The sequence below is a fragment of the Borostomias antarcticus genome (assembly GCF_949987555.1).
Source record: "Borostomias antarcticus genome assembly, chromosome: 2".
Taxonomy (NCBI): Eukaryota; Metazoa; Chordata; class Actinopteri; order Stomiiformes; family Stomiidae; genus Borostomias; species Borostomias antarcticus.
Genome location: NC_140235.1, coordinates 23,229,286 through 23,242,439, shown reverse-complemented (window position 1 = coordinate 23,242,439; position 13,154 = coordinate 23,229,286). Strand labels below are relative to the sequence as shown.

Here is a 13,154-nt window from a genome sequence, read left to right as displayed (position 1 = left end):
TGCGCTTGAGGCAGCAGTTTTGGAGGCCTATCTCATTAGGGCAGAGCTAAGTAGTCTTAGTTCTCACTGGGACAGGCCTGCTGTCTCGCTAAGGAAGGCTTTACCTGACTGGTGAGTGTAGTGTGTGTGTGCGTATGTATGTGTGTGTGTGTGTGTATCTGTGTGTAGGAATGACAGACATTCACAAGGAATGTGGCTGTCTCTCAGGTTGGTTGAGGTGAGGCTTGATGTCTTTAGAGGAGGAGCCAACTCCCATTTTCTGGAAACAACACCTCACTGCACACTTCAGCACTTAAATACCTTGGCGTTTCACTCAACTCTGCTCCTTAGACAGGGAGTTTAGCTGGTGATCCACACACACACACACGCATACTCACCAATCAGAGCTGCAGGGCTCATACAGGAGACAGGTAGAGAGACATCCCTGCCTGCGCTGTCCCTTGGGATTAAGGTAAATAATTGAGTGAGTGAGTGAGTGAGTGAGTGAGTGAGTGAGTGAGTGAGTGAGTGATGGAGTGAGTGATGGAGTGAGTGAGTGTGAGTTTAGTGATTGAGTGTGAGCAGGACAAGCAATGAGGGGATTGTATTGTGTGCTTGAGTTGACAGGTGTACCTACAGTTATTCCCCTTTAAGACCATCCACACTGTTTTGATGATACAGTAGTATTGTAATAATAATGTATATTATGTATAATAATATTGTGCTTTAGTGTATTTGTGTGTGTCAAACTCCACTCTCATTTTCTGGGACCAACACGTTCACAGCACACTTAACCACTTTTAATACTTTGTGGTTTGACATTGGACTGTGTGATTAACCCTTCAAATAAACTGAGCACAGTCTGTCAAAACGCCTAGGCCTTAGATTTGATGTTGCACTTCTGGTGGCCTTCCTCACAGTAATAGCCATAGACTGTTGTGTCTTGTGACGTACAGTATTATGGTCTGAGGATGTGTAGACAGCAACATACTGTAGGCTCCACCTACCAAAAAAAAAAAATTTAATCGCACACACACACACACACACACACACACACACACACACACACACACACACACATGTACTGCAGCTCAAGGCCACCTGTATGGCTATCATGTCACAGACTCAGTGATTTCCTGTGATTTACAATACCATTCATTTGTAGCTGTCTACAGAAGTTGGAGTGGCAGGGAATGTGCGTGTGTGTGTGTGTGTGCGCGCGTGTCTGTGTACGAGTGAGTGAATATTTGGCCTTTTTATGTGCCTTTGGTTGTCAGGCCAAGATTTGAAACCCTCAGTCTGTTGTCAGTAGCAACAAGCCTACATTTCCTCTGATATTGACTAGAGGAGTTACAAAGACAGGCAATCATGTGGAGATGCCTCCTATAAATCTACGGCAGTAGTAGTGTGTAATGGGTTCTACTCTAGTGGTAGGTTCTGTGTGTGTATGTGTGTGTGTGTGTGTGTGTGTGTGAGAGAGAGAGTGTTTGTCCGTGTGTGTGAGTGTCTGTCCGTGTGTGTGTGTCTGCGACTGAGTGCGTGTGCGTCTCTGAATGTGTGTGTAGCTGTGTGTGTGTGTTTTACAGTGTTAGCCCAGTTGTAATTGTGATATTAGCCTCTTTCTGAGAAACATTTAGTGGTGCTTTAGCATTCAAGTGAGGTTTACCCCCGCACCCCCCCCCCTCTCTGTGTGTGGTGTTGGGATCTGATCCAGCCCCCTCTCTCTCTGGGTCTGTGTTCCATAAAAACACTCTGTTCACAGCCACAACCATGGAGGGAGAACTGAGAGAGAGGGCTTTGTGTGTAAGTCTGCTTTTCTCTATTGAGATTGATTGTCGTGACCTGCCCTCGAGCAGTTAACTCAACAGTCGGTGTGCTTAGCTACCGTCAGCTCGTCTCTGGCGAGGCTTTGAAACTGTGTAAGATTAACTGTTCAATATGATTTTATTCGTCACATGTAACGTACGGTGTACATTCACAGTGAAATATTGCTGCCGGCTCCAAGACTGTAGGGTATACGTAATAACTGTCCGGTGTAATAACTGTCCGGTGTAATAACTGTCCGGTGTAGAGGAGGTGTCCATAGCCTTCGGGCCGATTATTGCATACCAAGTATCACCGCTGCTGAGAGTGTTCAGAATGTTTTTAGCTCTAAGCTCAGAGAGTTGTAAACTGTTTTCGTGTTTTGCTAGCGTGTCTTAAACTGACCTCTGGTTTCTGTCTAGAAGTCTTAATATAGAACCGGGGGGCATTTCTCTTACTGCCTGACAGGCAGCCTGTGAGGGGCTTTTACTGTGTTGGTTTGGTCTCTACTGTGTTGGTTTGGTCTGTACTGTGTTGGCTTGGTCTCTACTGTGTTGGTATGGTCTCAACTGCGTTGGTTTGGTCTCCACTGTGTTGGTTTGGTGTCTACTCTGTTGGTTTGGTCTCTACTGTGTTGGCTTGGTCTCTACTGTGTTGGCTTGGTCTCTACTGTGTTGGCTTGGTCTCTACTGTGTTGGCTTGGTCTGGAGGACACTGCACTTAGTAGAAGTAGATCATAATCACTGTGGAAGCACTGGAAGCTATGGCCAGTGTTACAGTAAACATCCAATGCAAAGGGTAGGCAACATGTACCTCTAGGGTTCTCCTGAGAGGATATGCAATATATGGACAGATTTAATGTCAAGAAATGTCCTGAAATTAAAATGGCTCCAACACACTGTCATCATTTTAGATGGGTTATTGTTTGAATTCTTTGGAATATCCATCCATCCATCTTCATCCGCTTATCCGAGGTCGGGTCACGGAGGCAGCACTTCCAGAAGGGGGCCCCAGACATCCCTTTCCATAGCAGCATCAACCAGCTCTGACTGGGGAATCTTTAGCCTCTCACAGGCCGGTGCGGAGATGTAGTCCTGCCACCTAGTCCTGGGTCTACCCCGCGGCCTCCTCCCAGCTGGACACGCCTGGAACACCTCCCTAGGGAGGCGCCCAGGAGGCATCCTCACTAGAGGCCCGAACCACCTCAACTGGCTCCTTTCGACGCAAAGGAGCAGCGGCTCTACTCTGAGTCTCTCCCAAATGACTGAACTTCTCACCCGATTTCTCAGGGTGACCCCAGCCACCCTCCGGAGAAAACTCATTTCGGCCGCTTGTATCCGTGATCTCGTTCTTTCGGTCATGACCCATCCTTCATGACCATAGGTGAGGGTGGGGACAAAGATAGACCGGTAGATTGAGAGCTTTGCCTTTTGGCTCAGCTCTCTTTTCGTCACAACAGTGCAGTAAAGCGACTGCAGAACCGCACCAGCTGCTCCGATTCTCCTCTTACTCCCTCTCCATGGTTCCCTCACTCGTGAAAAGACCCCCAAATACTTGAACTCCTTCACTTGTATTAAGGACTCATTTCCTACTCGGAGCGGACAGACCACCGGTTTCCTGCTGAGAACCCTGGCCTCAGATTTAGAAGTGCTGATTCTCATCCCAGCCGCTTCACACTCAGTTGCGAAACTATCCAGAGAGTGCTGGAGGTCGCAGGCAGATGATGCCATCAGGACCACATTATCTGCAAACAGCAACGCGATCCCCAGCTCACAGAACTGCAAACCCACTTCCCCATGGCTACGCCTCGATATCCTGTCCATGAAAATCACAAACAGGATTGGTGACAAAGCGCAGCCCAGGCAGAGGCCAACCCCCACCGGAAAGGAAGACGACTTACTGCCGAGGACACGGACACAGCTCTCGCTATAGGTGTACAGGGATTGGATGGCCCTAAGTAGGTGGCCCCTCACCTCATACTCCCGCATAACCCTCCACAAGACCTCTCGAGGGACCCGGTCGTAAGCCTTCTCCAAGTCCACAAAACACATGTAGACAGGTTGGGCAACTCCCAAGCCCCCTCCAAGATCCTTGCGAGAGTGAAGAGCTGGTCGATGGTTCCACAACCAGGACGAAATCTGCATGGTTCCTCTTCGATCTGAGGTTCGACTGTCGGCTGGACCCTCCTTTCCAGCACCTTGGAGTACACTTTCCCTGGGAGGCTGAGTAATGTGATGCCTCTATAATTGACACACACCCTCTGGTCCCCTTTTTTGAATATTGGGACCACCACCCCAGTCTGCCACTCCTTTGGCACTGACCCGGACTTCCACGCAATGTTAAAAGTTATAGAGGGTGGATTAGTCAGGTTCAGGAGTTCCTCAAAGTGCTCTTTCCAACACTCAACAACCTCCTCAGTTGAGGTCGGCAGTGTCCCATCCTTGCTGTATACAGCTTGGATGGTCCCCCGCTTTCCCTTCCTGAGGTGTCTGATGGTCTTCCAGAAACACCTTGGTGCCGACCAAAAGTCCTTCTTCATGGTTTCTCCGAACTCCTCCCACACCCGCTGCTTTGCCTTGGTCATGGCTGAAGCCACAGCCCCCCGGGCCAGTTGATACCCTGCAACTGCTTCGTTCCCCGGGCTAACATATCCCGGAAGGCCTCCTTCTTCAGTCGGACGGCTTCCCTGACCACCGCTGTCCACCACGGTGTCTGAGGGTTACCGCCCCTTGAGGTACCTATGGCCCTCAGGCCGCAGCTCCCAGCCACAGCTTCAGCAATGGAGGCTTTGAACACCGACCACTCATGCCCGATGTCCCCAACCTCCACAGGGATGCCTGAGAAGCTCCGCCGGAGGTAGCAATTGAAATCTCTCCAGACAGGCTCTTCCTCCAGATGTTCCCAGTTCACCCTCACTACACGCTTGGGTTTTCCAGGTCTGTCCAGAGGCTTCCCCCGCCATCGAAACCAGCTCACCACCAGATGGTGATCAGTGGACAGCTCTGCCCCTCTCTTCAACCGAGTGTCCAAAACACATGGCCTCAGATCAGATGATACGATAACAAAATCGATCATCGACCTTCGGTGCACCTAAGGTGTTCTGATGCCAGGTGTACTTGTGGGCATCCTTGTGTTCCTTGTGTTATGGACAAACAGTGACTAGCACAGAAGTCCAACAACAAAATACCACTCGGGTTCAGATCATGGTGGCCATGCCTCCGAATCACGCCCCTCCAAGTTTCTCCATCATTTCCCACGTATGCATTGAAGTCCCCCAATAGAACAGTGGAGTCCCCTGCAGGAGCCCCAAATAGGACTCCACTTAGGGTCTGCAGGAAGGCTGAGTACTCAGAACTGCTGTTCGGTGCATAAGCACAAATCACAGTCAGAGTCCCCCCCCCCCACAGTCCTAAGGCACAGGGAGGTGATCCTCTCGTCCACTGGGGTGAACTCCAGCACAGAGGCACTCAGCTGGTGGTTAGCTAACCGTGGAGATACCGTTAGATACCGTGAGCAACTCCGGAGAAGAACAGGGTCCACCCCCTGTTTAGGAGTTTGGTTCCAGCACCGGTGCTGTGCGTGGAGGTTAGCCCCACCAGGTGTAATTGGTATTGCTCCACCTCCCTCACAAGCTCCGGCTCCTTCCCCCCCAGCGAGGTCACGTTCCATGTCCCCAGAGCCAGCCTTTGCCGCCCGGGTCCGGTTCGTCGGTGCCCACCGCCTTCACTGCCACTTAGTTGGCAGTGTACCAACCCCGACAGTTCCTCCCAGGGGTGGTGGGTCCAAGGGACGGACGAGATGGAGATATTGTTCCCACGTTGCTCTTTCAGGCTGGGCCCGGCCGGGCTCCATGGAAAGCCCGACCACCAGGCGCTCGCAGACGAGCCCTCCGTCCGGGCCTGGCTCCAGACAGGGTATCTCTCTCTCTTCGGTGTTCTTCCATCAAGGTTTTTTGCTGGTTAAGGACTGTTGGGCGCAACTCCTCACAGCCCTGCTCTGGCCCTTTTTGGCTTAAAGCCCTCCTCCACCCTTGCTCCACACCTGGGAAGGGTGGAGCAAGGGTTATCAGATGGTATAAGGTGCAGGGCCAGGTGCCAGCACCTGTGGTTTTTGTTCGGAGTGACCTTCTCCTAGATGGGTTGTCTACCATGGCTATGAGCCCCATCTGCCCATGCTATATGCCCATACTGTAGCTGGGACAGTGGTTGGCAGGAGCCAGGGCGTGTCCACACATGGGTGTGCCTGCGCACCTTGCCTCTGGGGCCCACTGTTGCTCCGAGATCCCCTACAGTTTAGCCTGGAACCGCGAGGTACCCAGTTACCATGTGTCACCGCGGGGAGGCACTGTAGGAGTCTTGGCGGTGGAGCAGCTTTGTACCGGCAGAAGGAGACTTACGCACTCGGCTCCTCTTTTCACCCTCAGTGAGGAGGGCTAGCTGGCGGCCGTAGCTGAAAGCAGAGTGGCAAGCAGAAGCGGCATGCAGCATGCACTAACTACAAGCACTACTACCACAGATCTACTGCACTATGCATCACACAACCCTGCACCGTGATTCCCACACATTTGGAATATCTTGATTCTTAATGATACAGTTATGTTGGAGTCCTATGCCTGTGCCTTCCCAACACTCTTAGGTTTTGGTTGTCTAATATCTCAGACTAACTCTACTGTACGCACCTGGACTAACTCTAACCCTACTATACGCACCTGTACTAACTCTATCTCTACTGTACGCACCTGTACTAACTCTAACCCTACTGTATGCACTGTATGCACCTGTCCACAAGACAACTGAGAACACATGCCCACAAAACAACTCAGGTGTGCAGAAGACTTGTTCATTAAGAAATCAGCTCACCTCAAAAAAAGAAGCTGGAGGCAAAAAAGTAGATGAACTCTTCGTATCTGACCAAGCAGGAGCTGATAGTGATGAGTGATGGAGGTTCCAGTGAGCAGGACACCAGATACCAGTAGAGACCAGTAGGAGAGAAGGGAGATGTTCTCAGGGTATTGGGTTTCACAGAAACTGGTTCCCTTGTTTCACGTTTCCTTTGCTGTACGACAGTAAAGGATCTCCTGGGGGTGGCACTGTCACCTTTGGGGTTTTGTAGTCCGGATCTTTAAACCCATTGATCCTATAACATATAAGATCATTATTCATTGCTGTGCATGAACCCCTCCTGATAGCCAAGGAGAAATAACATAATCTTTATTCTCTCTTTCTCTCTCTCTCTCTCTCTCTCTCTCTCTCTCTCTCTCTCTCTCTCTCTCTCTCTCTCTCTCTCACTCACTCTCTCTCTCTCTCTCTCTCTCTCTCTCTTTCTCACTCTCACTCACTCACTCACTCTCTCTCTCTCTCTCTCTCCCAGGACCTCAGTTCCTTCGCCATGCCCTTCCTGGAGGGAGAGGCAGATCATGTGGAGAAGGACAGCATACGCAAGGTACAGTAACACTTCAGAAGGACTTGAGAACACCTCATATCTCACTGTATGTTGTCTCATAAGGGTCTTTTGATGTTTCGAGACGTTGGTAGGAAGGTAGAGAACAAGATCTCAAGTGACAGCAGCTGTGATGGCCTTGGTTGTCTGAATGTGATGTCACTTCCTTCCTGTAGCCCAGTGTAGTAAAGGGAAAATGCATGTTTAGCCCTGTTTTAAGGTTATTTATGATCATATACAATGGTTCAAATCAAAACGTTGACCAAACTACCACTTTTGAGAAAGTCTGATAATTGCTCTACCACCGTTTTGGTCATACAATGGATGTGGGTGGGCACCTTGAAAAATCATTAAAAAAAACATGTTAAACTCTCAATTTCAAAGACAAGAAACTCACCGAGCTGTTACTTGGCGTTCTGACATATAATTCGCCATAAAGTAAGATTCTAGTTCATCTGGAAAGGCTTTTTTAAATATTTAGCATAGAACTATTTAGTCGCAGCACATACGTGTGTAAACTTCCGCAAACTAGGTAGCCTAGCGATATAAACAATAACAATAGCTACCGTAAGTAGTTCCGCTTCCTGAATCCCCTCTGCGGATTGATCTACACATCTACAACTGTCGCTTCAATACAAGTCAATGGATTTCATAAAATGATCAATAAAACCCTACAGGATTCATACTTTCCGGCGAATTTGATGTCAGAACACCAATGGACACCAATTACCCCCTCGGTGAGCTTCTTGTTTTTGAAATCGAGAGTTTAACATGTTTTTGAATGATTTCTCAAGGTGCCCATCCACATCCATTGTATGACCTAAACGGTGCAGAGCAATTATCAGACTTTCTCAAAAGTGCTAGTTTTGTCAATGTTTTGATCTGAACCATTGTATATGATCATAAGTAACCTTAAAACAGGGCTAAACATGCATTTTCCCTTTACTACTCCTTTAAGCTTCTTGCTTAAAGTGTTTTATTTATTTATTTATTAGTTAACTAGGTTGGTCTCATTGGGATTTAAAATCTCTTTTCCAAGAAACACCAGGCCAGAGTTTGAGACAAGTTGGAACATAAGACATAACAGCACTCTGTTCTCAGTGTGCGAGGTGGCGGATAGCTGGCATCAGTCTGCGGCTAGAGTGCTCAGCCTGCAGCTCTCAGCCATGACAACTTTAACAAGATCAGGGCCTAGTGGGGATAACACTGTTAGTCGCACTACATGGTCGATATTACACACACACACACCCACACACACACGCACACACACACCATTGATCTGACTATCTGAGACTGGCAGGTTATTAAATGATGCGTGCTACTTACACTACAATCGGTACTGTACACCATGCTGCTGTGGGTGTTTCATCAAAGACTAAAGACTTCAATCAATCAATCAATCAAAGCTTTATTTATATAGCGCATTTCATACCCAGAGGCAACACAATGCGCTTTACAGAGAACAAGGGAGGTGGGCAGACATCCCACCCCTACATATTCCAGAGGGAAGCAAAAAAACAGTAATCACCCGGGGGCCAGATAAGTGAGCTGTAAAAATTCTTCCCTGACCCCTCTCAGCGAGGCGATCGAGCAAGCTCCTGGAGTATGTTTGTCTACCGGCTAAGAACATTTATAGAGCAATAAATAACATTAAATTACATTTTCAAAGTAAGAGAGGCTAATAACATCATAGGAGAGACATGGCAAACATTGGTGTATGTCTGTGTGTGCATAAATGTGCCTGGGCCCAGATAGAGGCAGGGGTTGGGGTAGGGTGGGGGGTAGGAAAAGGATACGGACCCGGGTTAGGGTGAGGGGAAGGGGATCTGAGCCCAGGACTGGTGTATGAGCCCAGGACTGGTGTATGACTTGCCATTTACTTCACTATTCTGTTTTCTTGGATCTCTACATTCACCTTAATGAATGTGGTGAACCTGATGATGCAGCTGTGGCCTCGTTAACACTTCCTCGTTATTATTGTTGAGATACACTGTGATCTCATGGCCCAGTTTGGAATGAGGTTGTTAACCCTTCGTGTCACTGACAGAGAGAAATGTTCTGTGACATTCGAGGAAAGCGTCTCTCTGTTCTGTTTCTCTGCATGTGTCTGTATAATCTTGTATTAATAATAATCCAGAAAGAGCTAGCGACATTGCATTCCTGACTGACACATCTCTCTCTCTCCCTGCATCCTCTGTTTGTGACCTTGAGAGTGTGAAGGTCGCTCTCCGCTCTTATCTTCAGGGTTAGTCGCGGGGAACTACAGGCCCCACAATCCATCCGCTGAACTGCTTAACACTCTGGGAGATGGAGTGTGTTCCATAGATGCCATTGATCTCTTTCTGCTTGACCGCCTCTCTCTGCTCTGCCCTGAATTCCTCGTTATGATGGTTAAGACTGAGAAGATGTTTCATATTTCATGGCCACTGTTTCCTGGTTCATGCTGTTGTCTTGAACTTGATACTTAGTGGAGAAAGTATTGTTTTTCTTTCTCTACAGTAGCTTGATTCCATTCAATTCATAGGAGTTAACAATAAATCAGTGTTTGTGTGTGTGTGTGCTTTTTTGTGTGTGTGCATGCGTGTTTGTGTATATGTGTGTGTGCGCTTTTGTGTTTTTGTGTGTGTATGTGTCCGTGTGTGAATGTGTCCGTGTGTGTGTGTGTGTGTGTGTGTGTGTGTGTGTACAGTATGTGTGTGTGTGTGTGTGTGTGTGTGTGTGTGTGTGTGTTGTTTATCTACCTTAGCCATGGGAATGGGTGTAGCTCTGGGTCGGGCCAACATGCAGGTTGTTTTGTAAATACATGGTGCCAGCATGTAGCTAATGATCTGATTAAATCCCAGGATTCTATGTCAGTATACAGAAACTGATAAGAGAAGCGAGGTCCGCACACTCCCATAGTGATTTAAATAAGACACAACGTTTCGGCCGGCGTGGCCTTCGTAAGGTGCAACCTAATACATCCATGGGTGCAACCTAGTCTATAGAAACACACGCACGCACACACGCACGCCTAGTTAAATGCCTACTTCAGTCCACCCCAGACCAAGGTCTAGTTACGCACGAGGAAGGAAGCGTCGGAGCCGGAATTAACTCGCTATTCTATCCAGAACTGCTGCCACATGAGTCAAGGGAAGATAAAATTCCATAAAAGAAAAATCCAGTGTACTATCACGAGGCACACATGTGACAACGCTCGCTCCTTTTTTTTATGTCGCATGGTTACGTAAAGGAAATTGGGATTTTCCAGACTGGCTAGTTTTAACACACACTGGCGATATAGGTCTATCTGACAGAAACAGTTTATTAGTAAACGTGAGAAAGTGACACTTGTATACCTACAGTATATTGCTATCACCTTACTTCTATAATAATAATAGATTGGATTATTTGGATTTTTAAAAGCGTCTTTCTCAGCCTCAAGGGCACTGTACAAAACAAAACAGTGAAAGTTGAGTAAAAAGATAAAAATAAAATATAAGGGACTATCACTGAGTGTTCTTTATCAGTGCTCAGATGGCTGCAGCTGCTATGCTGTGTTGTCCGTGCTGTGGATGGTGTCCATATGCACATCCATATTCATGCAAGGCTAACACGGAGACACTCTCTCCCCTCAGTCTCTCCTCACACGGAACAGACTGTGAAATAGCTTTATTATGTAACTGATCTGGTTTATAAACAAGGTGTGTCATCACAGAGAGGGAGAACCAGACAGGCAGACCGACAGGCAGCAGTCTCTGTCTGTAAGTGATGTCCAGTAACACAACACCGATATGTGGAGAGAGTGTGAGAGAGAGAGAGATAGACGGAGAGCGGGGAGAGGAGCGAGAGACAGAGAGAGACAGAGAGAGAAAGATAAAATCTGTCAGATTCACTGTCAGATTCACTCGAATCACAAGAGGAACGTAGACAATCAGAGAACAACTGAAACTGAAACATCCAGTGAATCTCTATATCTGAGAAGATCTGCACTGGATCTCAGATTCCTGCCACAGAGACAGAGGCTCATCCATAACTCAGATGAGAATGTGATCACACTGTCAGTGTGGTCCTGTTAGTGCTTTATTAGTCTGTCTCAACGGATGTAGGTTTTTGAGATAAGCCTCTTATTGGCGCCACTCAATCCCAGCGGCACTGATCAAATTCAATCCCCTGACACTATTTTGCAAAGGCACCGAGGAGAAAGGTCTGGCCATGCGAGATTAGCAGTTTCTATTCTTCCCCTTGAAGCCTTCCATGAGTAGAAAAAACGCCAATTGTATTCAAAGATGCATAATTTCAGCATAGGAGTTGCCTAGTCATTCAATGTTACATTATATAGATATCGAGCGTTGTTCTCATGTCGGTAAAGGTTTTGTCGACCCACTGTACATTTGACGTCAGGCGATTGTAGTTCTGTGCAGTGTAGAGCATCGACGTAATCCAAGCCATTCGTCGAAACCGATCGTACGACTAGCACGATCGGTTTTCCGTGTTTGTCCTTGTGTCTCTAGGGCGAGGGGGCCTGCCACTCGGCCAGCCCCACCAAGGGCTTCTTCGCCCGGGGTCCCTTCAGCCGGCCCTCCAGCCCCAAGTCTGCCCCCGCCTGGAACAGGAGCAGCCCCGGCTTCCCCAAGACCATCTTCCCCTACCCCTCCCCCTCCTCCTCCTCCTCCCACCAGGACTCCCCGCCGAAGTACCCGCGCAGGCTCAGCTTTACCGGAATATTCCGCTCGGCGTCAAGAGACTCCGCCTCCTCCTCCACCTCCACCTCCACCTCCCCCGTCAGCAGCAAGTTCTTCTCCCGCTCCAGGAAAGGTAAGAGGTGCAGGGAGTCTGTGTGTGTGTGTGTGTGTGTGTGTGTGTGTGTGTGTGTGTGTGTGAGCGTGCGTGTGTGCGTGTGAGTGTGTGTGTGTGTGTGTGTTTCTGTGTCAATAACTGTGTAGTAACCTCTGTTACTTCACCATAGTAATATTGAACTGAACCCCAGTAGCCCTGAGGAGCCCTCCCTGTGACTGTTGATAGTTTGCTGTGGCCTTGAACTCACTTCACTCACTCCCACTGTGCTGACCATAATCAATAGCTTACTGTACTCACTCCCACTGTCCTGACCATAATCAATAGCTTACTGTACAGTCTTCCTTGGGACTTTTAACATGAGCGGTGCGGCCGCTTCTATATGTGACAAGTCCGTCCGTCCATCCGTCCGTGTGTCCGTTCGTAGCATGACATTTAGACCAGTCAGGAGTAGCCAATACCGTTGCACACCAACAGAGGGCAGTAGAGATTGCTCCTAAATCTGCACAGCTTACTTGTGATTTTTAACCCTTCTGTTAAGGTTTCAGTAATCGCCTGTTCACGAATCGTACTGAAGCTGTGATATTGCTGCTGAAGCTCATTTCATCAGCCCAGAGAAACATCATTCAATATGAGTCATTGTCAAGCATACAGGGGCATGTAAGTGTGTGTGTGTGTGTATTGACTGTGTGGGCTTGTGTGTAGGCTGCAGTGTGGGCAGTTGGAGGCTGCTGGTCTCTGTATCACACCAGCCTTGTACACAGTAGAGTGTGAGCGCCCTCTCAGACTTATGTAACTGCAACACACACACACACAAACACAGGTACACACACACACACGCACACACACACACACACAGGTACACACACACACACACACACACACAAAGAGGAGAGCGGTTCTGTGGTGAATCGAGGGCAGAGTGGAGGTCTGGCTGGAGTGCTGGGTCGGCTGGAATTTTGTTTTGATGGAAGAGCTACTACAGCAAGCGAGTTAGCGCGGGCGTGTATATGTGTGTGTACAATGTGCATGCGTGTGTTTCTGTGTGTGTACGCGAACAAGTTAATGTGTGGTTGCATTGGTTTGTATGCATGCTCGTGTGCCTACATGCATGGGTGTGTGTGTGTGCGTGTGCGTGCGTGTGTATGCGTGCGGGC

At 48.4% G+C, this 13,154-nt stretch overlaps 1 protein-coding gene across 6 annotated transcripts in view; it reads left to right on the top strand.

The window, feature by feature from the left end:
- Nucleotides 1-13,154, top strand: part of LOC311325812 (5'-AMP-activated protein kinase subunit gamma-2-like) — a 63,028-nt gene that overhangs the window by 14,972 nt on the left and 34,902 nt on the right. For 5 of the 6 annotated variants that reach the window (XM_084458599.1, XM_084458600.1, XM_084458598.1 and 2 more), the window contains 2 exons: nt 7,153-7,224; nt 11,715-12,018. In XM_084458599.1, coding sequence (XP_084314725.1) covers nt 7,153-7,224; nt 11,715-12,018 — 376 coding nt within the window. Of the gene's footprint in view, nt 1-1,761; nt 1,783-7,152; nt 7,225-11,714; nt 12,019-13,154 lie in introns of those variants that run through there. The other variant, XM_084458603.1, reaches the window with a different exon arrangement.